At 40.4% G+C, this 27,211-nt stretch overlaps 1 protein-coding gene across 9 annotated transcripts in view; it reads right to left on the bottom strand.

Annotated features, from left to right (window-relative positions):
* Nucleotides 1–241: 241 nt before the first annotated feature.
* The window catches only part of KDM3A (lysine demethylase 3A), a 45,833-nt gene continuing 18,863 nt past the window's right edge, over nucleotides 242–27,211 (bottom strand). For 4 of the 9 annotated variants that reach the window (XM_065597228.1, XM_005292439.5, XM_065597234.1 and 1 more), the window contains 17 exons: nucleotides 24,197–24,771; nucleotides 22,287–22,488; nucleotides 20,668–20,882; nucleotides 19,190–19,342; nucleotides 18,870–18,965; nucleotides 18,276–18,403; nucleotides 15,407–15,590; nucleotides 14,380–14,558; nucleotides 13,294–13,530; nucleotides 11,794–11,965; nucleotides 9,193–9,283; nucleotides 8,361–8,491; nucleotides 7,382–7,501; nucleotides 7,152–7,291; nucleotides 3,990–4,166; nucleotides 3,776–3,910; nucleotides 242–1,939 (listed from right to left, as the gene is read on the bottom strand). In XM_065597228.1, the coding sequence (XP_065453300.1) occupies nucleotides 1,844–1,939; nucleotides 3,776–3,910; nucleotides 3,990–4,166; nucleotides 7,152–7,291; nucleotides 7,382–7,501; nucleotides 8,361–8,491; nucleotides 9,193–9,283; nucleotides 11,794–11,965; nucleotides 13,294–13,530; nucleotides 14,380–14,558; nucleotides 15,407–15,590; nucleotides 18,276–18,403; nucleotides 18,870–18,965; nucleotides 19,190–19,342; nucleotides 20,668–20,882; nucleotides 22,287–22,488; nucleotides 24,197–24,771 (3,031 nt within the window). In that variant the 3' untranslated portion in view covers nucleotides 242–1,843. The remainder of the gene's footprint in view (nucleotides 1,940–3,775; nucleotides 3,911–3,989; nucleotides 4,167–7,151; nucleotides 7,292–7,381; nucleotides 7,502–8,360; nucleotides 8,492–9,192; nucleotides 9,284–11,793; nucleotides 11,966–13,293; nucleotides 13,531–14,379; nucleotides 14,559–15,406; nucleotides 15,591–18,275; nucleotides 18,404–18,869; nucleotides 18,966–19,189; nucleotides 19,343–20,667; nucleotides 20,883–22,286; nucleotides 22,489–24,196; nucleotides 24,772–27,211) is intronic. The other 5 variants (XM_065597229.1, XM_042855573.2, XM_065597231.1 and 2 more) reach the window with 2 other exon arrangements.

Below are 27,211 nucleotides of genomic sequence, written 5' to 3'. Positions count from 1 at the left end.
GTAAGGAATGGTGTCCCTAGTCTGTTTGTCAGAGGGTGGAGATGGATGGCAGGAAAGAGATCACTTGATCATTACCTGTTAGGTTCACTCCCTCTGGGGCACCTAGCATTGGCCCCTGGGCTTGATGGACCTTTGGTCTGACCCAGTATGGCATTGTTATGTTCTTCTTATCTCTGAGAAACTGAGTTCTCCTGCCCTCCTTCTTCCCTAAGGTCACATGGCAAGAAAAAAATACTACCAGTTTGTTTGTTAAAATCATCTTTTATAAAGTCCATTTTCATAGTCCGTTGCTCTCACTCCTTCCTTTCAATACTCAGGAGATCTGTCATTTCATGATCACCTCAGTGCCTAAGGTACAGGTGCATCAAGACTGGAATATATATGCACTGACAAGCACTTAACATTTTTTCTTCAAGAGCTGTACATGTAGTTCATATTCCAAAAAGTTTACAATCTGAGATCAAAACAGGTTGGGAAAAGGGATCCAATATAGAGACAGATCAGAGTGACAATAGGTATTAGTGCCATATTTTTTTCTACCATCTTCTGTTGGCAGAAGATGCAGGGTTAAAGGAGGAGAGGGGAAGGAATTATTGGACAAAGTAGTGAGAACCTTAGTAGAGAAGCATTATGAACAGTGAGGCTGAGTAGCTGAAGGGTTGCATGGAAAAAGAGGGATCAAGCAATTAGTAGTAGGGGCCCAAAGCCTGAGCTCCAGCCCAAGCCCAGAAGTCTACACAGCAATGAACCAGCCCTGCAGCCCAGGCCCGCTGCGGGGTTCTTTGCTATGTGGACATACCTCATGAGGCTGCCTGCTCTTTTAAATACAGCCTTGAAAACCACTTTGACATGATCGAGTGTGGGATAGAGAATTCGGATCTTATTCTAATGCAGAGACTACAGTAACAGTATTGGAATAAGAACTTAAGAGTAGTTAAATTAAACTTCAGTGAATCAAGTTTGTAAAAGTGCTATTCAATGCAATTTAATTTCCAGTTGCCTAGGCTTTTCGTTCAGACTTCCTCTTTAAGCACAAGATAGCAGTTTCTACCCTGAAACACTTTGTTTTTGTATGCCTTCGTTGTTTTTAACTTAATAGCATTATATCAGGGTAGTCAGTTTAGAGGTTGGAAAAGGAATACACTCCTAAAACAGAAGTGCTATATGTAGGGTATTCACTATTAGAACCTAGAGTTACAGAAGAGTGCAAATACCAGTTTAAGCTGGAAATCAAAGTTTCGATACGGGAATTTTTAATGAAAAAAATGCCCTTTTCATTTTACATTTAGAAATGTAAACTCATTTAACTGAAGATGGTTAATCCCCCTCCTTGTCAATATACACTAGTTTTAATACTATTTTTGATGCTAGTTCTGTGTTAATGTAAAAACATAAGAACTGCACTCTCAGTACACTTACTGTTGGCTATTAAATCAAAACTTCATACTTCCTCCTGTCCCCGCCCCCCCCCCAAAGCAAATTACAAAAGTTGATGAGCTTTTTACATCATGTCTTAACATTTTTCAAATGAATAATTTGGAAATTTCCAGTGTATTTTCCCGAGTAAGGTCTACAGAAGGTATCTTTGTACAGCTTGGAGAGAGTTTCTCCTTATAAAATTCTATTGCAAATAAGCATTCACAGTATGTCAGAGTCTGTTAATATTACTACATATACATCTCAGGTTTGTAAACATTAGACGAATACATAGAACGAAGTACCATGATCCTCTGGTACTGCTGAAAGGAAGATGAGGTAACATTAATAAATCTCAGCATCCACAGGAGGTCCTGATGGAATAGTTTACTCTGCTGCCACTATTTTTCAGTTTCATAGTTCATGGTTAAGGCTTTCCACCTGATGGTTTGCTAAGGCTGGATTCATTAGCTCTCAATATCCCAACTGCATCTTTAACAGCATGGTATATGACATTCTTCACCTAAAAGGAAAACAAGAAGTTAGCCACTTTAAAGAGACAAAGCTAAAGCACTTATCTAGTCAGTCTGGAAGATTCTACATTTAGATTCTTGTAGAGTGAAAAAGCTTTGACTTTTCCCAAAATAAGCGGCATCCATGAACTCCAACTATGTTTAAGGCTGTATGTTCACAGTTTCAACAATTAACTGAAGGTTGGTGTAGCTTTAATAAAGTCCATTCTACATACTTCTGTATGTGGCTATGTTTTGGTGTGTGCAATTAAGTGAGGTATGGCATCAGGTATAAGTGGCTACTTGAGATATTTTCCTAAATATCGAACAATGACTGGATGATCCATGTTAATGACTGTTCTATATTTTGGTTCAGTACCATACCTAGTTACGTATGGTACTGAACTGAATCCGCACGTGAACCCAATGGTGTACTGTAGGTATGGCCAGAGTTAAGGCTGCATAGTGCTTGTTCAGCATGAGGATGGAGGTATACAGGCTATGGATGGTACAGCGGGAACAGTTGAGACTGAGATGGCAACTGATGAAAGAAATGTAGGTGCAGTTGAATTATAACTGATTTTCAGAGTTGTGTTGTGCTGTCCAATCTAACAACCATTACTTCGAGTTAAAGTTCTTGAGTGTGGAAGTGTCCCAGGTTTAATAATTCTATCAATGCTGTATGTCCTCTTCCAGAGCCCCCAGGTCTCTCCCCCGACAATTCCATTGGCTAATCTCAGTGCGACTCCATTAGGTTATTTCAAACTAGAGAAATAACTGTCATTTTTAAAAGTTCAAGACTGGCTTATGATCGTATAACAAAATGTGAGTTTGGTGAGAGAAGTTTGGAATTAGGGGAGACTATAGTTCTTTAGCTACATGAAACCAAAGAAATGAGGAACAGGGCAAAATTTTAAAAAGCTTCCTCCACACAAAAAAAACCAAACAAAAACAAACTTAGTAAAGGTTTTACTAAAAGTTAGACAGAAAATTCAATTACTTCTGAAGAGTTATTCTTCAGAATTTGATTTAAAAATCAATTAAAACCATTCTGTTAACATGTGTTAAGTCAGGGGTGGGCAAATGTTTTAGCCCGAGCGCCACATCTGGGTATGGAAATTGTATGGTGGGCCATAAATGCTCATGAAATTGGGGGTTGGGGTGCAAAAGGGGGTGTGGGTTTGGGGTGGGGCTAGGGGGAAAAAAAAAAAAAAAAAAGAAGGAGTTCAGGGTGTGGGAGGGGGCTCCGGGTGGGGGCAGGCTCTGCGGTCGGGCTGGGAATGCAGGAGGGTGCTCTGGGCTGGGACTGAGGGGTTTGGAGAATGGGAGGGGAAATCAGGGCTGAGACTAGGGCCTGGAGTGCAGGCTCCGGGGGTTGCTTACCTCAAGCAGCTCCCAGAAGCAGCATGTCCCTCCCTTCGGCTCCGACGTGGAGGCACAGCCAGGTGGCTCTGTGCGCTGCCCCATCTGCAGGCGCCACCCCTGCAGCTCCTGTTGGCTGTGGTTCCTGGTCAATGGGAGCTGTGGGGGCGGCGCTGGGGAGGGGGAGGGGGGACAGTGTGCGGAGCCTCCTGGCTGCCCCTATGTGTAGGAGCCAGATGGGGGGACATGCCACTGCTTCTGGGAGCCACGCAGAGCGAGGCAAGCCCTCAATCCCGTTGCCCGGCACGAGCTCGAGGGCTGAATTAAAAATGTCTGGCACGCCGGATGTGGCCCCCGGGCCACGGTTTGCCCACCCTGCATTAAGTGCAACTCAACACAACATTAATATGCAGTTGCTATTAAGCCCTACATATGCAGTTTAATATTATATATATATTTTTTTAAACTAAAAATTGGTAAGTTACCTGCAGTTTATCTTCATGGTTCGTATGCGTATGCGACAGATATCTGAATTCCTGAGTGAGCCAAAAGCAATGTTTGACATGCTCCGGAGAAACAAAATCTTCTGCTACTTTAATACAACTGTATAAGTTATGAACCTGAGAGAGAACAAAAAATATCAGTCACATGTCTAGAAGTCTGAAATTATCAATCAATAATAGCGTCATTGGTTCTTGCCTGATGTGGTGCTCCTGCTGGAATGAAAACTACATCTCCTAGAAACTGCACGATAGCCCAGCCTTGCACTCCATATTCTTGATGAAGACGTTTTCTCAAAGATCTGTCCAAATACCAACTCTGATCATGAATTGGATCATGATCGACGGGGTTCTCCTGACCTTGCTCTTCCGAGACCTGAAAAAAATAGTCACAATATGACAGTGACTACCCAAAAAGTATCAATGTGCACTTCTTGTATTTGACAGACAAAGCCAGACCATTGAGTAGTTGACCTGTGTATTTCTGTGTTCAATTACAGTACTAGCTATAAACACTAATGAAAATGGAAGTTTCATCATCCAGTACTTTAAGAGCTCTAAAGGTTATTACCATAGTCTGTTTAATAATACAGAAGATTTGGTATTCTTATGGCACTTTGCAAGCATTTGCTAATGATCTTCACTATGCTTCTGTGACAAGGACAAGAATCTTATTTACAGAGAGCCCCTCTGCGTCCTTCAAGTGACTTGCACAAGGCCACAGAGGGAACCAGTACAGCAATGGGATTAGAAGTTTTGTACTATAAAATAAGATATTATGTACTGTAATCTCTCTCTTTGGTCTTCTCATACAAATATTTAAGGTAGAGCAATGCACTGTTTTGTAAGGTCATCTGAAACAAAGTTGAAGTATTAACTTCCCAGGTAGAAGCAGTGTACTTATTTGCCATTAACATCTCTTAAACCTAGCTGTTGTACCAGCCCTCTAATCCCTACCAGTAAGCCTGTCAGAGATCCCCCCATTCACATCTCTTATGAATAAGACAGCGTGTAGGTTTATCAGCAGTTTATTTGTCCAAGAGAACAGCCTAGAACCATCATCAGAATTTGGAAGTTTCACTCTTCCAAGGTCTTTCCCCCCCCGCCCCCAGACATACTCTTTCCAGTCACTTAGCTGACTCAACCACCTCCCTTTTAAATGCTTTGCATCTGGTTTACTTTTATTCCCATTACCAAACAGGACTACACCTGGAATTGAGCCCACTAATTCAGCCGTCTTGGAAGGCCTACACAAAGTCCTGATATGCAGAAACAAAGTTCTTCAGTCTGCAGAATTTAATTATCCCTTCCAGTGTTAATACCTCACCCACCTCGTGTCTCTATCTTTTGTTGGTGAGAGATAAGCTTTTGAGCTTACACAATGCTCTTCTTCAGCTATGGGAAACAGAGCAGGTCTACACTACAAACTTGCAGTTGTGCCACTATAGCTTCTCATGAAGATGCTCTAAGTGCTCTCCTGTTGGCTCAACTCCAGCTCCACAAGAGGCGGTAGCTATGTCGGCGGGATAAGCTCTCCCACCAACATAGAGCTTTCAAAATGGGGGGGCTAAGGTCAGTATAACTACATCACTCAGGGGTGTGGATTTTTCACACCCTTGAGCAACGTAGTTATGCCTAAATAAGTGTGAAGTGTAGACCTGGCCTCATTCAGTGTCGAAGCTTAATACAAGGCAGAACAGACTGTTTAACGTAAATAGTTAACATATTTCAAGGGACCATTCAAGATGAAGTGGCACGTTAACACTCCTCCAGTCATAAGGAGAAAGAGGGAGGTTGTTAGTGGGTTATAGATTGTTGTAATAAGCCATAAATCCAGTGTGTATTCAGTCAATGATTTTTAGTGTCCAGCAAAGTTATGAATCTAAGCTTCCCAGCGTTGTGTGGGTTTCCTTTGAGGACGAGGACTGATAAGCCAGATATAGTGATCACTTTTTTTTTGGGAGGGGAGGGGGCGGGGGGGGGAAGTTATCCTTTTCCTGTGGGAGTTCATTCAAGAGCATAGTGACTGTCTGGTTTCACCCACATAGTCGCTATTGGGACATTTAGTTCACTGGATGAGGTACATCCTGTGTTGGGATAGGCATGTGCAGGACCCATGGATCTTGCAAGGTGTGTTGATCATTGTAGCAGTGGAGATGTGTGTGCAGGCTTTGCATCTGTTATGGCAGGGTCTGGGACTGACAGCTACAAACGTCCCTCTCTCCAGTTTTAATCCTTTACACATCAGCTAAAGGCAGACTTAAAAAGTTGACCAGTTTTTAAGATGCTTAAAGGTATTCAAGCCACACTGTAGTAGTCGTCAGGAGGGTGAAGCCTGGCTACTGAAACTCTTGCCTAGAGTGTTGGTTTAAGATCATATCTCCATCCTCACACAATGCCATAAATTCAGGATCCACTGAAAACATGGTTTAAAAACACAAAAAGACAAAACGCCACTCAGATTTCCTTTATCTTACCTCCTGGGCTAGTTTCTACTCTCCCCTCTGCCCCCACTGCTCATCTACCACCAGATCCTTCTAACTCATCACACAATCTGGCCATTCTTGGTGCAAGAGCCCCTGCAGCACATGCCACATGAAATGAATTTTAGATTAAGGCCAGAAAGGAAAATTGTGATCTAGTTTAACCTTCTGCATAACAAGCTATACGACTTCCCTGAATCACTGATTCAGCTGTAGTTGAACTATAGCATCTCTTTGGATATTATTCTAAGTCTTGATTTTAAAATTCTCAGTAAATCAATAATCCACTATAACCCTCAGTTAAGTTGTTCCAAAGGTTAATTACTAGACTTTGGAAAAATTCAGATGAAGCAGTTTTTCATCAGAATTTGATGCTTTAACAAAATCCAGCTATTTTGCTGAGAAAAAAAAAGGAGTGATTAAGTTCTACAGAACCTGGCGACATTCCTGCTCCTTTGTAACCTGCCATATAGACTGCCTTGGAGTTGGAAACACCAGGGCTCCCAGCAGGTTGGCTGCCTCAGAGCCAAGGCTCCATTCCATATATCTCCATATATATCTCAGAGCTGGAAGGGACCCCGAAAGGTCATCTAGCCCCTCTTGCAGAAAATTTCCAAGGGTTTGTTTTGTGTTCCAAATTGAAACTAAATCAAAATTTCACTTTCAAAATATCAAAATTCTCCATGAAAGGGAGTTCTCTGCCCAGTTCTATTAGTTACTCTCAATTAAAATTTGCATTTCTTTTTAACCTTAGTTTTGTCTGGCTTCCACTTCCAGCCATTGGATCTTGTTAGAGTTTTGTTAGATTGAAGAGCTCTCTATCATCAAATTTCTGTTCCCCATGTGCAAGTTTATTTCTAAGCATAACATTAACCTACCTTTTTAAGGAATTCCCGGATCTTCTCTGTATCTTTAGCAGCATAAATGTGCCATAGAGCACCAGGTTTCTCTCGATTTTCTATAAAACGCTTAATTGTCAACTCATCAGAATCACCATCTTGTATAGTTTTAAGCACTTCTGTTACAAAACAAAGAGTGAACACATAATTACACTGAAGGGCTTAGCCTCTGATTACACACGGATGATCTCAATGAGCAAATGTTTTACCTTCTTCTTGATTGACCTGCCCTTTTGGTATGCCCACATAAACCATAACATTAGCTGCATCAGACACATCTAAATGGAGGTTTGTTGTGCCATACTTCCTATCTTCTGGTGTAATTAAACCTGGAAAATTTAGATATATGCAACATATTTATAGGCCAATAACAAAATATGCACTATAAGAAGCAGTTGTTTAAAATGTTTGTTAATGTGATTACAGTATCAAAGTTTTTTTTTTTTCCAGAGAGTCAGAATTCCATACAAGGCCTATTGACTTGTAATCATTAAAAAAAAAAAAAAAAAAAAAAACATTTTCAAAATAGACTTATAGCCTAACACACTAACTGTTGCCTTCATGCCTAACATGACTAAAATGTACAGAAGCCATGCTCAAGACTTACTAGTACAGGGTTTCTATAGCTATATAGGCCAGTATGAGTCTCAGAAACAATCCAGTTCCCATTAAGTATGGCGGCTACACTAGCAACCCCCATAATGAAAAATTTGTCAAGCATGGTTCTGAAAGAACCATATCTGAGAGCTGTTTTAACACACGTCAAGGAAAGAAGGGCTCAGAGAGAGATTAAAAAGGGAGGCTATGGCTCAGAGGAAAAAAAGAGTTCCAAAAAGATTGGGCAGAAGTAGTGGGCACAAGTAGAACAAGCAAATATCCATGGAGAGCTGCAATAAAGTAACAGTCAGATGTGTCGTTAAAAGGACAGTGGAATGAATGCACAGAGGTTCTTGAGAACTAAGGACAAAACTGATTACTTAAATACAAAGATCAACTGATGAATATTGACAGTAACTCATCTGGGCAATGCTTGTTCTTACAAAAGGGAACCAAGATCAAACACCTAATTTGGATTGACAGAACGACTAATCTGATTGTCTGTGATTACAGGTCTGCACTTAATTCTGAAATTAACATTTACTGGAATATATGGAAAGTATGAGCTACAAAATTAACAGGATTACTTACCATATGCATTGTACATTTTAGGACCTAAATCTGGTCGAACAAAGTAGTTGGGAAGTCTGGAGGCAAGGTTGAGTTTACCATCTCTTCTAGTGTATTCTGGCAGTGGAATGTTATTCATCAGGTCATCAAACCTACGGTAATACAACTCCATTAATATTAGGCAACAGTATAAAATATTTGAGGGAGAGATTTATTAAAATTTACTACAACCAACATTATTTTCTTTCCCAGCCAAGGGGTATAATTCTTTCATCAATGCACTCATTAAATCTAATGGGAAAACAGGAAAACAAACAGCTAGATAAGACATAGGAACATAGTAGATATGTGAAGTTTAAGATGTACATTAGTAATTATACTAATATACCGAACACCACTGAAGCCCTTAATGTCAACTAATTGGCCAATTATCTCTATTGTCACTAAGTACAGTATGCAAGTTAGGCAAGGCATGGAAGAAATTTGACCCAGAGCTTAAATTTAGCTTAAGCTTAAAAAAAGTACGCTTTGACAGAACCTAAAACGCAAGAGAAATGTTATGGATTTTTTCCTTTTTTGAAGTCTAAACTTTAACAATCAGCAGCAGCAAAGAGTTAATTTATTTAGATGCAAATGCAACCTATTGTATTTTCATAAGCATCTATAGCAAAACTTATTTCTCAAAACACCCAACCATGCCAAGCATCTCACAGAAACAGATGTAGTTTATGCATAAACGACAGTCACTGCTCACAGTTGAATCAGGTGTTTCAGAGTTCAATAGCATTTGTGATTTCTGAGATCTCTTTGGTGCATCAACCATGCAAGGAATAGTTTTTTCACAAGTTCATACCGAGATGGCATCATGTCTCGGAAGTCTTCTCCTGGAGGCCAGTCCTTAAGCTTCAACACCATTGGCTCCCTTCCTTCGGTTTTAAGCCGGCCTATGATTAAGAGCTCACAGGTATCAGTTACTTGTACTTTTTAGAATAGAAAATTCATCCAAAAAGTATGTGGTCTCACACATTACAAGCACACTGTAGCCACAAACATTTATGCAAAATCAGGGCCCTTTTTTTTCCTATGACACTGTCATCTGGAAAATTCCTTGACTTGTGTCCCAGAAAAAGCAGTTTCTTACAAAAGCAGCTGGTTCTTCCAGAAATTGGGTGTGTCCTCCCTATCCATCCAATCCCAGCTGCAATTTAATTTCAGGAATCTTCAGGAAATCAGTGACTATTGTGAACTCTCAGCAACCTCTCCCAGTATCAGACACTTTGAACAGGTTAGAAATGTACTGTCCAGCTCCCATTGCTTCAGTTTCTTCCCCCCAAGTGCCACAGTTCTGAGAGAATCTAACTCTGCAGATGAGGGGGGGAGGTGGATAGAGTCTGCATTTTCACATTAAGAACCACAACAATTATGGGAATTAAAAGTTCTCTCTTTGAAGTGGCCTTTATGTTTCCACAAGTGGAAACATAGCAAGCAGCACAACTCTTTTCTGATGAGTTCTAGTTTAATCAAGTAATGCACAACTGTCCTCACAAAGCAACCCTCAGCTCTAGATGAGACAGAGACCGAGAACCACAAGCAGCCCTGCGGATTTTTATGATGGAGACATTATGTAGGTAGACCACTGATGAAACCTGAATTCTAGTAGAGCAAGGGTGGGCAAACTACAGCCCGTGGGCTGCATCCGGCCCACCAGCTATTTCAGTCCAGCCCTCGAGCTCCTGCTGGGGAGCAGGGTCTGGGGCTTGCCTCGCTCCGGTGGTCCAGGTTGGCAGCAGCGTCGGGGGCCGGTCCATGCGGCTCCCAGAAACTGCAGCATGTCCCCCCTCCACCTCCTACACATTGGGGCAGCCAAGGGGCTCCGTCCACTCCACATGCTGCTCCCACCCCATGCGCTGCCCCCGCAGCTCCCATTGGCCAGGAATAGCAGTCAATAGGAACTGCAGGGGCAGTGCCTGCAGATGGGACCGTATGCAGCAGAGCTGTCTGGTCGTGCCTCTGTGTAGGAGGTGGCGGGGGGGTGGGAGAGGAGACATCCTGCTGCTTCTGGGAACTGCTTGAGGTAAGCATCGCCCGAAGCCTGCACCCCTGCCCCAGCTCTGATCTGCCTCCCACCCTCTGAACCCCTCAGTCCCAGCCCAGAGCACCCTCCTACACCCCAAACCCCTCACCCCAGCCCCACCCCACAGCCTGCACTCCCACTCAGAGCCCTCACTCCTCCCCCCCTCCCCCGCTGCCCCGGCCCAGAGCCCCCTCCTGCATCCTGAACTCATTTCTGGCCCCACCCTGGAGCCCACACCCCCAGCCAGAATCCTCACCCCCTCCCTGCACCCCAATCCCAATTTTGTGAGCATTCATGGCCCGCCATACAATTTCTATACCCGGATGTGGCCATCGGCCCAAAAAGTTTGTCCACCCCTGTAGTAGAGCAAACTAACCAGTGTTTAACAATGTCCAGCCTACAGCCAAATGCACTTCAGATGTACTGTGTGGAAATGCATTCTCTTTACACTGATTAAGGGCTACTAAGAGCGTAGATGGCTTTCTAAATTGCTTTAGTCCTATTCAAACAGCAAAAGTAGAAGACCCCTAAATCCTTCTAACATCTAATGTACAAGTCTAGTTTCCCACAGGTGAGAAGGTGATTTTAGGAAGAACACCTGGAGATGATAGTCTGATTCATGAGGAATTCAAGACACTACTTCTGGTATCAATTCACGATGAGGCCACAGGACAACTTAATCATTATGGAATATTGAAAAATTAAAAAAAAACAAAAACAAACAAAAAAAAAAAACTTAGCCATTATATAAAGCTTGTCTTGCACTTCTCAGAGAAGTAATTCCAACTAGAAGTGCAACATGTGGAATAAAAATGTTCTCTAGGGGTTCAAAAAGCCAATTCAACTATCCTGTTAGCATCAACATTTATATTTTAATCATCCAGATTCCACTCAACTGGTAAAGCAGTTGAAGGATGTATGTTAGGCTATGGGAGTACTCAAACTTCTTCGAAAAAGACTCTCTCTGCTAGAAAGACAAAAAAAAAAAAAAAAAAAAACCAAGATGCTGAAGAAAGAGCCCTCAAAAGGAGATTTTGAGGAAACATCTTCCTCTTAGTACAGAGGACAAGGAACAATGTCAGTGCATTTCACAAGGTGCACCTGTAAAGAGCACTGACAGGCATGCTGCGCTGGAGCATGGGGGGAGATGAACCATTTGCCAAACTCTGAAACTTGGAAAAGTCTGGGAAACCCAACAGTTCCAAGCCAGAGAGAACAGCATATTCCCATTACAGAGATGTCACTGATGAAAAAAAAGTCTGCCATTCTGTAGAAAAGCAAGCAATAAGAATGGAAAGCAGGATATTTTCTTCTGTTTGCCATATTTCTTAGTATCCATTAGCCAAAACAACAGAATATAAGTGACTTCACATTGCATACTTGGAATATCTTCAAATCCATCCCAGAAGTCTCCTACTGTAGCTCCTGTGATAATTTCATTGGTTCTGCAATTAACCAGATCTACTTCCTGTTGACCGAACTCCTTCCTGAAGGATTCAGGTTTCCAAAGCTCTGCATTTATTTTGTGATGCACTCCAGACACCATCACAGGCTAAAAGACAAATATGAATTAGAGAAAATTAAAGTCTCTTTAACCCAGAATATTTTAAGATTTAATAAGCATTTCTGCAGGACCTCATTATACAGGATGTATAATGGCAACGCCAGAGATTATACCAAATTTAGTAAGAAAAAAAATTGAAAATATTTTTAAAATAACTATACCTTTTCTCTAACATCTTATTTATATAGTGTTGTTGAGGACATGGGTATCTCGTGAAGATATACTTAGTAGAATTTACAATGCCTTTCCATTATTTAGGTTGCCATGCTATGTCTATACATATTATAATAAAAGCTGCTTTGTAGTTTGAAATCTTATCCATACTTGAGGGGAAAAAAAAGAAGGAACCAGTAGCAACAAAACTGCTAATTCGTTCATATGCTGTACTTTCAAAAGTAAAGTTGTAGTTTCTAAAGCTTACAAAAAACTTCAAATATATTAAGTTGCCTGGAAAACAGAAGTAGTAAATCTTTCACACAACAACATTTTAACTCTCAACTGGAAAAAGTATGTTCTGTTAGAAGACAAAAATAAATAAATAAAAGTTGGCCACAAGACAGTGACAGAGATCACAGCTGCTAAGTGAGCAGTTTTTCATAAGTGACTTTGGGTGTCAACTCCCAGGCTTATGAACATGACATGATGGATATTAAGGGTGCATAATCCACTCCCCCAAAAAGGTTTACATATAGTTTTAGAGACAACTGCTGTGCTGTGCTGTCTTTGTAAATCAAACAAGTTGTGATGGACAACTCCCATCTGGTACAAGAAACCCAGAGTCACAATAGGAGCCACCAATATATCCCAGCAAGAGGTATTAAAATGCACAGAAATAGTACTTTATACAGTTTATCCTCTTCTATGCAAGGAGCTCAGCACTAATTAACTCACTCAACACTCATGTAAGGGAAGCAATTATGGATAATCATTCCCCTCTAAACAGACAATGAAATGAAAGCAGAGCGATTCTGTGACCTCGTCATTTGTCAGTGGCAAAGCTAAAAAAGTTTGAAGTCCAGTCCCACCCTGCTTTAACCACTAGATAATAATCCATGGTCGCTCTCTGGGATAGTAGCATGCCATACGTTGCATTACTAACTGGAAATTATAATCAATCTCAGAATCAACGCTGAATGTCCAGTTATATGCTCGGCCACTAGAGAACATCCATTCTATATTCAGAAGATCCTTTCTGTTGACTAGTGCTCAGATACCACAGCTATAAGGGCCATTATAAAAATCTACATAGTCTGTATTAGCCCACTAAGGATAACGTGAGTGTGCAGGAAACAAACAAAACACCTTGAAGAAAATACCTGTCCCTGCTTCCAGCATTCTCTAAAGACATTCCAGTTACTCGCATTGTTGGGATCCTGAAGACACAGCAAGCGGTTATCACATAACCAATAGTGAGGTGTATCAAAGCCCAATATGGTAGGCTTTATAGTTAATCCTTGAGGTTTCTTAGGCAAATCTGTGAGAGTTCTACTTTGCACCAACGATGCAAAAATGTCATCAAGGATTTTGGGAGTGCTCTTGAGCCCACTTTCTGTCTGAATTTAAGAGGGAGAAGAGAAAGTGGATGTTAATATATGCTTTTGTTACAGTCGTATGTCAAGATGCCATTTGTTCTGCAGAGGTTTTAATAAGTCATGCAACACTCCTATTACATATTTTTGCCACCAACTGCTTCCTTTTCACTTCAGCCCACGTTTATATTATGTAGGGATAATAATCTCCTCCTTATAGTTTATGCTTAATTAAGTAAGTGACATAGACTTGCTGTTATTTATACTTGTGCAAACCCACTGAAGAAGATGGAGCATGGCTCCTAGTTAGGATTACATTTAAAAGGTTAGTGATCGGAAATCAGTGAGATTGCATTTCTGAAGCCCAGGTTAAATATTTCCCCCACTATTTCAAAATTAGTTACGTACTGAGTTTAATTCACACCTGGGCGGACAGGGTGAAGTAATTTGCAATCCATGCATCGGGTGGGGGGGGAGGGGAGGGAAATCAAATCACTTGATGTAGAAGCAGCTTTAAATTCTAGCTGGGAGTCGTTTAGGAGCAATCCTGGAGGCTACCAGGGAAGTAAATCTGCTGGATGCTCTGACTCTATCCTTCCAGGTGTATGGGCTGCAGCAGACAGAGCAAGGGTAGCTGGCAAGCTTATGCCATTGTGGCACTACTGCATGTAGGCTATAACTAGGCACTTCCATAGGGATGCCTCCGGTGGAAGCCAGACAATGAAACTGCCTTCCCCGACAAAATATTTTTGATGGTTGTGTATTTAATTTGGCACATGCCTGGTGAAATGGTTCCTATTCACTATACACTTCCAGCACAGTTTGGCTTTAAAACCACAGTAAGGAAAAAGCACTGCAAAAATCCTCGTATACCTTTCCTCCAGAAGAGTTCAGCAGATTCCTCAAGAAACCTGTGTTGTTGTTGTTGTTGTTGCTCACAGGTGTTAATATTGCACTGTTGAATGTCTGCAGGGTTGTAGGGGGTTTAGTGAAAGTGGGGAGAGTCTGAAGAGGTTTGTTTTCATTCTTTAAAGTGGACGTGAGGAGTTTATCTGAAATGGAGAGGAAAAAACTCCACTGATAAACTGAACCAAGGCAGGTGTATTCTGGAGTTTGAAGCAGTTTTATATAAATTAAAAAAAAAGAAAAGAAAATTTACTTGTGAAGATGGCCAATATATTCCGTTTAAAACCACCTTTGAATCATACTACATTTCAACTATATTCATTAAAAAAATACTGTTCCTTTTTGGAGGAGGTATTTTCCCCCTTATGTAGTTTTAAATTTAAAAACACAGATGCAGACAAAACTCTGTGGGTGAAATGTAAACAAGTCTAGTATCAACAAATATTTTGCCCATTGCCAATCTAACGGGATCATTAGACTCTTCAGACTTGAACACAAAAGGAACCTAATGTCTTAAAGTGTCTGAAACTGTGCCTTTTGGGGGTAGGGGTGGGGGGAAATCTGTTTTCTTCCCCAAACTGGCACCATATTTGAATTGACAAATTTTTACTTATTCCTCAGAAGTCTTCATTACCTCCTTCCACTGTATTGATACAGTGTACTACAGTCTAGCGAGTGGATTTTCACGAGTATATAAGCAAGTTAGGTGCCTAGTGTGCTTAGGCAGTTTTGAAAAATCCAATGTCATGGGTGAAGTTTTCAAAAACGCCTAAATGACTTAGGAACTTAGGTTCCATTTTCAAAAGTGACTTAGGTGGTTAGGCATTTTAAATTTTTTTACCATAAATACACAAGTCTTTTTACCTGGTTTATTAAACTTTTATACCAGTAGCCAGCCACCATAAATCCCACCCCATTCCACAGATGGGTCTGATATTGTACATTTTCAATTAGCTAGTAGCAGTTAAAGGTTGTTTTTATATATGACATTTACCTTTATTTTCTTTATTCACGTTTCCACTGGTTAGGTTAGCCAGCCAACTTAAGGAAGGAGAAGTATTTACTGAAGAGAGTGGTTTACTTCCAAGTGTTGGTTTTACAGGAGAATCACAGCTAGTGGCTAATGGGTTTAGAACAAAATTATGCTGAAGTGTGGATTTCTCTCCGGGGATTAAACTCTGCAAGACAAGTTGAAGACTTATAAAAAACAAAGATACCTAAGTGGCTTGCCCAAAGTCACAGAGGAAGTCTAAGGAGGAACAGAGATCGCAACCTAGCTCATTACTTAATATTTTTTCTTTGCATCGGTTATTGACACCTTAGAGCAGTTTTCAACTGGCCTGCCTGCCAGACATCAGCAGTTCTGCCCTGTTCCCCACTAAGGGCTCTGCTTTAAGGATAGCCCACTACTCTGGTCCAATGCCACCCTGGGCTCCCAGCAGCTCCAGCCCATGTGCTTCCCTGCCCAGTCCCAGCTGCAATGTCTCCATGCTGACCCACCTCTGAGTACACCCTGCTACATGCCTGCTGTTCCACCTCTGAGCATATGCACTTCAGGCCAGCACCTGCCAGCTTGGAGGATCCTCAGCTGCCAGTGAGGAAAAGGGCCTGCCTGGGCCAAAGACACCAGAAGCTTGGGTGAACTGGATGGGCCAGGGGCAGGAGGAGAATGCCTTTACAACAGAGCCCCTAGTGGGGAGCAGGAAGGAATAGCTGCCAAGTGGACCAAATGGAAAGTCCTCACCTGCAGCTTCAGCACCTATACTCCCCTGACAGGCAAGCGCTTTCCCTTCGCAGCTGCAAAGTATCATCTGACCCCATAGGTGCTAGGTCTGGGCAGGAGGGGCTCAGAGGCAGGTCAGTACATGGATGCTGCAGCCAGAACTGGGCAGGGAAACATAGGGCTGGAGTGGATAGAAGCCCAGGGTGGACCCTGAGCTAAGCAGTAGGGCCTTCCTTGCAGCACAGTTCCCAGAGGGGAGCACGAGCTGGACACAGGCAGGGGGAGGAGGAGGAGGAGATAGGAAAGGCTCTGGAGGGAGTCACCCCTTGCTTCCCTGGGCCTCCATACTGCCCCCTGCTCTAACTGTACCAGGGAGGCTCCTCTCTCCTGCAGTTACCCCTCCATCCTCAGGGCCCAAAATCCTGAATACTCAAGTACACACGGAGGACCCAATGCTCATTCAGATCATGAGGATTTGGCTAACTGAATATCAAACATTTCCACTTCAGCTGGATGCAAAACTTTCACTCCCAATAGAGTATCATTAAGATCAGTGACTAAAAAGTTTCACTGTGAAACTGCAGCTAAAAAATATAATTTCCTTTTTCTGAATACCCTGTTATCGGATGTCCCTCAAGCCATATAGATAAATGGACTTCACCTGCATTTATTTTAGAAACTTTTCATTTACATTTTAACACATGGAAGTTAGCCTATTGATACACTTCAACATACAGTGGTACACTTTTAATCAGGCACTTAATTATTTGCTTATGCAACATAAAGCAAATCAATAATTGACATGCTTTCACTAGTTTGCAAACACCTGAGGAGCCCTTTGGCCCACCAAGATTTGGACATCACCTTATCCGGCCCGACAGAAAACAAATACACTTCCCTAGAGTATTAAGGCGAAAATAATTTTAAGTTCACACCGCTTTTAAGTTTAAAACCAAAGTCTGACCAATTTTAATACTTACTTGCTTGCAGAAGCCATAATTTAAGTATGGTCTTCTGCCTACCACATCCTCAAACCCAAAGGCCAGATACCCCATTGAAATCCATGGAACTATGCTGATTTACACCATTTGTGGAGCTGGCCGTTGGTAATTTTTTTTCTTGGGGGTGGGGTGGGATGGGGAAGACTAATGCTAGCATCAACCCCACCAAGTAACATACGGGGGGGAATTGTTTCACAAGTCCAATTAGCAATAAAAACGTGATCAATTTAAATATTTCATATGTAGTATGGAAACTACTCAACTTTCAGAAGGACACTGCCAAAAGGGAAGCATTTCATTTATTCCCAAGTACCTGTAAGTGTTTAAAACTTACCAATAGAATACTTCAAAACTAGACTAAAATTGTATAACGTAATTAAAAAAAGACTAGCTTTGTGGATTTTGTTTACAAGATGGTTAAGTTTTCATAAACAGAAGCTATATTTTAATTATAGGAAAGCTATCTCCACACCCAATCTCTCTTATATTATAGCCATTAAGACTTATTCGTTATCTAGTTAGTCTAAAATTCTTGTTAGAGACTCCATTACTGGAGTTTCATAAGGCATACGAGAATCCTTGAAGAAACATTTTCATATCTTCTAGGAATTTAAACAGATTTAGTATTTCCTCTGAACTGCTTATTTTCTCTAGATTTAACCTACTTTGTTGCATTATTTTGTCATTAAGTCTCCAGGACTCAAAGAATTTCCTCTGTTCTCTTTCTGCACCCCACCACATTCTCTCACCCTTCCAGTCTAGAAGTTTCTTGAAAATATCTTTTCTTCAGTACAATCCTCCTTTTCCTTTAGCAGTCAGTCGATGAGAGCCACAGAGCACTCCGTGCTTTTCAAGAATTGGACATTTTAAAAAATGGGTCCCTATAAATAGACACCTAAACATTTTGCTAGTATATTTAAGAAAGTTGAATCAGTGAATATGCACACACATTAATATTGCACAGATCCATAGGATGGGATTTCAGAAGTCGTTAGTATTGGCCTAACTCCATACCCATTGAAATCAATCATCACGGAGACTTTAATGGGAGCAGAGTCAGCCAACATTGAGCACTTTTGAAAGACTCAATTGTTGTTTCTCAAACTAGGTGTACATAGAGTGCGAGACAGTGGCAATACCTGTTTTGGATCCTCTTTCAGAATTGGTTTTGATAGGGCCTTTAACTGCTTATTCGCACAAGGACAGTTTGCCTTTATTCCCCACTTTGCTCTTACGGAGTGAACAGTGTCACCAACATCATAGAGAGCTAAATGAGAAGAATCAGTAATGAGCTCATATTATCAAAATTAAACATACAGACTATCAAGATTCAATGGGAGTACACTACATATCTAAAAGATGGTTAAGAGAAAAAAGCATTTCCAGAATGGTGAAACGTCAGTTTAACTCACGTTTTATTTATTAGATTTAACTTTCAGAGAAATCAAGATATATTTGTGTAAAGTATTTAATATCAAGTACAGAAAGTAACACCAGCAAAAAAAATGCAGAGTTAGTCTTTAAACACTGCTTCTTGGTAAACTGGCTGAACAATATTACTCAAATCATTTTATTTTATCCTGGTCCGGGGGGAAGCATTCTGGACTAGATCCAATGCCCACTGAAGTCAGTGGAATCTTTTTAATTCAACAAGCATTGGATCAGGCCCTATACAAGTGAACAACAGAACACTGGGTACTGTTCACACATTTCCACAGCAATTATTAGAATACCTTTTCCAGGAATTATCTGTGTAGGCATTAAGTTCTCCGGTTCATGTAACTGACCCTTCACACATTTAAGCCAGGAGAAAGTATCAGCTCCATCATCTGCAAACAATCATTTTAAATGACTAGTTAATGTGTTCATTCAGTCTCTGAATAGCCACTTTGTCGTCTTTCAATAATTTCAGAATAGTTTATAAATAAATAAATTCAGAATATAAAATTTCAAGTTTATAAAAAGAGCTTTACAATAAGCCTATCCATTCATTAACATAATAGTTCAACAATTTAAGTCATTTTTAAGAAAGTGGGAAACTACACATTCTCACCATCATGTATGCTTTTCTTTTTCATCCTGTAACAATCTACACACACTCCAAAGCCACACTTGGGGCAAACCCAGTGAAGGTTGAATATCGTGGTGTCACACACATCACACATTTCTCGAACTCCTCGAACTGCACGTTTCCAGGCTACTTGTCCTGTGGTAATTGACAGACTAGTCAAAGTTAAAGAGTTAACTTGCAGCCCTATGGGTTTCAATTAATGTACTTTTAAAATAATTAATTACTTTAGGTATAAAATATCCCCCAATGGCTCAAGAATTAATCTTGCCCCATCTCAGGGAGAATTTTAAGAGGAAGAATTACATGTTTGGAGGAGGACGAGGAAACTTCAGAGGCAGGATTGAATCTATTCAAGGTTTTGAATGTAAGAAAATATCCTGGGAAGACTGATTAGTGGATAGAGGGCAAACAAGGCTGTCAAAGGTGCACAATAAAGAGTAATCATATGGATATTACCACCTTGCCTTGCTCACATGTGCACATATATGCGTATAAAGAGAAACGATGCAGCCATTCCTTTAAACCATGCTGCACCTCTGGCTATACAATTATAGCTACAGGAAAAAGAGACATTGCTTAAACTGCAATTCTACACTGAGGAGTAATAGTATAAAAGGTCACAGGGTTCCATATTTGTTGTCTCTTCATAGTTTCTATTTAAAAGTATGCTTAGTTTAAGGTAAAAAAAGAATAGTTTTTTCTAGCTGTCAGCCCTGTAATCTCAGTGTGGACTCAGAAATTTGAACCGAGTTTTTTCCCTCGTGCACATCTGCACCAGTAGAGATTCCGCAAGCTAATTATCCCTTCAACAACACCTGTTCAGTCCTTTGCCATCAATGACATTTCAAAAAGGTGCAACTGATTGGAACTTAAACAATTCTGTTGGGGCTCAATCCTGCACCACTGAAGACAATGACAGTTCTATTATCAACTTCAATCGAAGCAAGACAAGGCCCGTGATACACAAAAAGGAACAGAAGCCATATCACTCAACTGTGTTAGCCCCCTATTGCTACCAAGAACAGAAAGCAATGAAAACTTATTTTGTCACTAAGTTAATAGATCTGACTGAATATACACAGGCAGCAGATATGTAGAGTAGAAAAAGTACCATTTTTACATCACTTTCTGTAACAGAACTGCACTTCAAGCTTTTTTCTAGAAAGGGAGGAGAGGTCAGGCCAATTCAGTGTATGAGACCATGTGGACCATAGAAACTAGCAGAGCTGAATCCTGATAAGGGTCCAAAGTACAGAGTTGCTTAACATCACATCCACAAGCTTAAACATATTATTACTTCTCACCACCAAGAATCAAAATGGACATTTAATAAAGATTTTTAAATGGCAACACCAAATGTATGCAATCAATTCGCATGCAGGAAACAAACTATGAAGACCTATTTTGAAAAAGTTGAGTGAAAAGTCCTAAATTGTACATTTCAGAAGAGCTGCTCTTACTGTGTGGTTCTATTGTGGACATGACCTCCTTTTCAGATATCACCAGCCGGCAGAAATGGTCTCCGATGTTGGCTAGAATATACTTTGCAGTGTCTAGATCTAGACCCACAACATTTTTTGCTAAAGGCAGCCACAAGCTGATAGCCTCAGAGTCGTACTTGTCCGGGGTTAAGAAACCTTCCTCACGCAGCAGTCCATGTCTATTGAACCACAGCCTGTGATGGAGAGAGGATGGGGATAAGAAAAACAAAAAACCCAAATGTTCTCTACTAGCTCATTTCCACCTGTTCTAGTCTGTCACCCAGACACTGGCATCCAACCATACAAGAAATTAACAGGATAACTGACAATGCTGAATATGATTTAATGGTTAGTATAGATCAGGATAAATTGTGTTCTCTATTATGTCAATTAATCATGATTAAACCCTGCTCATGGAGGAAGAAATTCAGTTTTTGTTGTGCTCTTAACATTTTAAGCCAGGAAATCTAAATAATCCAATTAGTGAGAATCTTAAATGCATTTGCAATATGAGACATGCACTTTAGGGCTGTAGCAAAGATTTTTCATTGTACTAGTAGTACACAGCTCAAACTTGATTCAAACCCCAAGACAGCAGGAAACTGAATATCTTAAACGTAGCCATAATTATGTTTTATTGGTTAACTTGGAAAGCAGGTCAGTAGACAAAAGAACATCTACTTTCAAGAAGTTTTGCGTTTAGATTTACCAGTAGGGAAAATCTAAGGGGAAAAAAAACACACTATTGAAAACACAGAAAAAGTAATATATTAAAGAAAACTTTACAAGCCACATTCTAAAAGTGTTCATTAATAGGGCTACTTTACAAACTCTGTCCATGAAATTTCAGTGAAAGACTGCTGTTTCTGAGGTGGAAAAGTAACAACCAACAGGTGCTCAATATGCTGCATAAAAATGGCAGGAAATTAAGTTTTGATCAAGGACACTATCATGCATCTCTTCAGGATCATCCATTGAGCTGACCTGGGTGGTCTCTTACTCCTATTTTATAGCTTCTCCCTAATCGAGTTCTGAGTGGCTCAAGTACGAATATTTAGGACTTCATCCATGGAAACTTACTCTAGCTATAGCATACCCTCCTAGATAGCAAAAAGATGTACCAAATCTACTGTAAAGGCTTTATTTAAACTGTAAATAAACATGTTCTAAGCAACCCAATAAGAATGCACCTTTCTTTAGAAAAAAACTGAAGTACAAAATGAAACATTGATTTAAATCACTGATTTTAATTAAACTTTCCACTTGGTGATTTAAATTATCTTGATTTAAAATTAATCCATCCTATACTGAGAACACAGTGTTTATCACTTAAGCCACTGGACAGCTGTCAAGGTTATTAATTGATCTTAGATGCATTTGAAACAGTGACTTAGAGGTGATTGGCTGTAGGATCTATCCTACAGCCAATTTCCAAGCCATTGTAGGCCAAGATTTAAAAGAGAGGCTAAAGATGGACTACTGAGCACTCTGCACTTCCCCCCCCCCCTTTTTCCTTCAAGTCTTTGATTGAGTCATCTTAAATCTATTTGTACAGCTGGGAATATCAACATCTACATAATTTTCAAAATTGCTCTCACCTCCTGAAGTGAAAAAATCTGCAAAAGACAGTGGAGTCTTTTTGCTCTTTGTTTTTTCGGTAGCTGTCCAGGCGGCATTCCCTGCACTTATGCAGGTGAGGTGCAATGTTATTGCAGGAACCATCCTGCACAAAAGCTTCCCCACTTTGCTGCAGCTTCTTAACTTTACAAGCATCTGTCAAAACTGACCTGTGAATAATTACTGCAGAAAAAAAAAAAAATAGTGCAGGTTAAACAATAAAACTAGTCACTCAGACTCACATTTGCTTACCCTATGCATTTCTGTTAAAGGCTATGTCTGCTTTTGTTAAGTTACTTTAACTTTTCACCCTATACCTCAAATTAATCTTAACATATTTTGAAGTTGGTTGCTTATTACAGAGCATAAACTTCTTTTGAACTTTTCATAGTCAGGGCCCAATTTTTTGTTACAGCCATGCAATTTACCCCTTCCCACACAACTGCATTCCAGAACCTCAGCTTGCTTTTGTTTGTTTTTAAACCAGGGATCCCCAACATGGTGCCCGTGGGTGCCATGGCGCCCACCGGGGCTTCTAAGTGTGCCCACGTACTGGCCGGCGGACAAGCATCCGCCGAAATGCCGCCGACAAGCAGCGCCATCCAGAGGCGTTGCCGCTGAAATGCCGCTAATTTTCGGCGGCGATGCCTATTGATGTTGCTGCTTGTCGGCGGCATTTCAGCAGATGCTTGTCCGCCGCCACGGTCCTCCGTGGCTCGTCATCTGGCACCCGCCAGACAAAAAAGGTTGGGGGCCACTGTCTTAAACCATGTTTCTGCAGGCATAATAGCTAGCTGCAACTTTGAACACAAGATCAGAGTGTAAACTGATGTAACAATGTCTTCTGGAGTCTTCAAAGAGCCTGAAATATTTTTGAGAGATATAAATTGCCCCATTCATCTCAGTGAGATCCCCGTAGACTCCATGATTCTGCTGCTGCAGTCAGACATTTTTCAAAAGCATTATAGAATTTAATATTTTACTGCAGTCAGTGTTCAGGACACCTTCCCCCACGACTTCATGCCCAGCTGGGATCCACCTGCAATTGTTGCTTGTTTTGCACCTTTACCCACAAGATAGAGAATTGAGTCACAGTGTATGCTACATGACCTGTTCCACAAAGCCAGGCAGCAGGGGATCAGCGAACCAGAGCTGGATTGCAAGCTTGATCAGCTAAGCTGCCTGGAGGACAGTGCAGCAGCCCAGGTCCATGGAGCTGAGTCCCTGAATCCAGCTACAAGCTTCCCCATTCTCTGGCACACATAGGAGTGGGAAAGAGAAAAAAAGTTCCTCTAAAGAACATCGCAGGACCCTAGTGAGTGGCAACTGGGGACCACCTGGAAAGCACAGCTAAAAAACCCATCAACTAATTTTGTCAATGAATTATTTTCAGCTCGGAGCTTGACTCGTATAAGTGTGTGTGGAGGGACAGAAATGAAAGGTAAAATAAATTAACACTGCCTTAGAATTTAGGGATTGTTGCTGCAGCGTTTGGTTCCATTATACCATGGAGTATGAGTGAGTTATACTCACTTTTGCAACCCTTCTTCCCAAATTTAGCCTAACAGAATTTGGTTTGGATTAGATTTGCGATGATGAAAAAGTATTTTTTCCTTATGATATGCATATCTAATCTTATCACGACCTTAAATATCTTTTCCCAAGACTTACTCTTATACATAACCTGAAAATTGGGTACAAGTTTTAGGAGCCCCGTCATACTCCTTCAGTTGCTATTCTAGAAATGAAATATAGGTGTTTCACTAACTCAGACATCAAGACTGCAATTTCATAAGATTCCTTATCCTATTAACACATTTTTCTGAAATGTCTAAGCAACTTTATATACACAATAATTCTCTGTTGATATATCAGTTCCAGATATACTTGCCATTGTTGTGGACTTTATTGGTGCTCCCAGCCCTAGCGCCTTCATTTTCATTTCTCTCACATGAAATCTCATTTGAGTTTCCTCTGACTGAGGAACACACAGAAAAGGAGTTTTCTGCCTTGTTTCCTTTGCAGCTGTTCTGGTTACAACTGCTTTGTAATTTAATCTCATGCCCAGTGAAAAGGATAGCGGGAGCATCTGATGTTGAGGGTTTACAATCCAAGATTTTCTGCAGTTCTGATGTGCCATTAAGCCTGGATGTTACTCTTGAAGAGTTGTCTAGATGTTGTATGGATTTTATAGGAACATGCTCCTTTGGGAAGTTTGTCATTGGCTTGGTAAAGGATTTGTGGAAGTTTTTCAAGTCATTTTGTTTTGCATTTTGTGTGTCAGTCGAAGGTGGCGATCTTGAGGTCTTCAAAGAGGTATAGTTACTATTCTGATCTTTAGGATTTTTAGTTTGTCCTTTCGATAGAAACTCTGCTTTATGGAAGACAGTCAGATTTTCTTTTGACATTTTAACTGCAGTATTAAGACAAGAAGGATGTTCTTCTGGTAAATTCTCTTTGCAAATGCTGAAATGTACAAAATACAGTAATAAGACCTAAAGAGAAACTCAAATCATAATTGAATGCATCAACTCTCAAGCTTTTCATAGGAATCAGAGTTTACATAAGTAAAATAGGAAGTTAATCATGGATGCTAGCAGAGTGAAGATTAAGAATTCAGAAAAGTTTCACATACCAAACACCTTAAAGAGAGACACAATCAATTAAAATACACCAGGGGAGTTTCAGATACTACAGCTACTTTCCTTCTGGCCCCTCGTGCCAACTTGATGACGGTGTACTTTCCCCCCAGAAGTTACAGGTACCTATAAAAAGATACTGTTTCTCTCCCCACTGTTGCTATGAGCTGCATAAACAGGGGAAATGATCTATCAAGCATAACTTGCATTTAGCTATTAAGTCAAACAAGTTATTGGCCTCAATAAGGGGAAATGAGTGAACACTAAAGGGCTGTGATATACAGGAGGCCAGACTAGACAAACTACTGGCACTTTCTTGTCTTATAGCTTTAAAAAAAAAAAAAAAAAAATCTATAGGAAAACAGTGACAATGATTCCACAGAGAGTGCTGTTAAATGCACATAGTGACTTTAAAAGAAATTCTTTTTTTCAGTAGTTATGGTAATTTTGTAGCATGGATAATAGGTTAAATTTTAATAATGGAATGTTAAATAACACTTCTAAGAGAACCTTTTGTTTACTATGACATTTTCTATAGGAAGTACTCTTCTCCTATTGTGACAGAATAAGGGAGACAGGGCAGAGCTTGATGACTGGAACACTAAATCAGGATTGAAGTGCAGTTACACTCGGAAGAATGTTTAGTATCTTTGTGTGTTCCAGATCTACTTTGCTCAGTCTACATATATTTCAAACTAATAATGCCATAAATTTAGCCTTTCAGATTCCAGATCCCCACCCCCAAATACAAACAGAACTTTTAACAATTCTTTTTATGCATGGGTCAAATCTAGAATTGTATCTAGCTGCTTTCACGTCTCTATATTGGATCTGCCAGGCCACCATAAGTAAGATTTTTTTGTCAGAAAATAGATATTACTGATTAATCAAGAGGTTTTCTTCCCTGTGTGTAATCTGCTTTCCTTTCTCCTCCCCCCATCTCCAAAAAATAAAGGCAATTAGGCTGTATTTGCATTTGTAGTTAAGTTAGTAACATTCTGTATATGAGACAGAACTCCCATAAGGGTGTGTATACAGTGCTTAAGTCTTATGGCAGTATGTAAAGTACTGTGTTCCCCTAGTATGGGTATAAACAGCAACATAGACAGTGAGGCACTGCATAAAGACATTCCTGAACCCTCTGGGTACTTACCCTACACTGCTCTTTACAAGCCCAAGCAGTGCCTCCCCCACCTACAGTGTTATTTTGAGCAACCTATAGAATGCTAGAGCCTTTTCACTGACATGTAGCTACACACCGCAGTGTGGACGCAGCCTGCTTTTCACTGCAGCATGTAACTATACATACCCTACCCGCTTGCCACCAGTGACTTGCGGTGTAGACACAGCCTATGAAGCCTGCACTATTGAATCATAAAGGATAGTCTTGTGGCTAATCAGCTGACTGAATCAGAAAAATCTGGATTCTATTTCAAGCTCTACACAGGCTTCCTCTGACCATAGGTAGTTCATGTAACTATTCTATACTTGAGTTTCCTGATCAACAAAAGAGGAATAATACTTTCCTAAAGTCAAAGGAGAATTTAGAAGCTTAATTAAATTAAAATATTTGTAAAGTGTTTTAAGAATTTTAAACATAAGTAAGTGTTATAGAAGTATATTTTATTACACCAGTCTTGTCCTTATAAAATGCAAACACCCCCAAAAAGTGGACCAAATTGTAACTTGTGCCATTGGAGAAGGGCAGAATGAACATAAGTTCATTTAAAAAACTCCCCCCTTGCCCTGTTTGCAACTCATGACAGTTCTGAAATTAAAGGTGTCAAAGTCCAAGAACACGATTTCTATTTACTGTAAGAATCAACTGCAGGTAAATTAATCTCCCTCCCTATGTTACAGTATACCTATCTTTCTCTTAGTAGGAAATACTTCGGTGCTTTTCATTTTAAAGTCTAAGACACACCAAGTAATTGAAAAGCAATTTAGCTACGAAATATATTCAGGCATTATCCACCACTTTACAGATGGATAAATAGAGGCACTGGATGGTTAAACAATTTCCTTAAGGTCACAAGCTAAGTCAACAGAAAGTGGCAGGAATACAACCAAGAGGTAATTTATATATTCAGGGCAATTGACAAAAATCAGTCAGATATTGCTCACCCACACCAATAGTGGCAGGGGGTGGGGGAGGGAAGGGGAGGGCAGAGAGAAACTTAGTTACCATGATTTCTTTAAAAAAAGAAAAAAAAAAAAAAAAACCCACACCATTAGTCTATTCTACTTTGTATAAAGTAATTCATTAT

The sequence above is a fragment of the Chrysemys picta genome, chromosome 5 (assembly GCF_011386835.1).
Source record: "Chrysemys picta bellii isolate R12L10 chromosome 5, ASM1138683v2, whole genome shotgun sequence".
NCBI lineage: Eukaryota > Metazoa > Chordata > Testudines > Emydidae > Chrysemys > Chrysemys picta.
The sequence above is the reverse complement of the archived record's forward strand: the minus strand, read 5'-3'. Positions and strand labels throughout refer to the sequence as shown.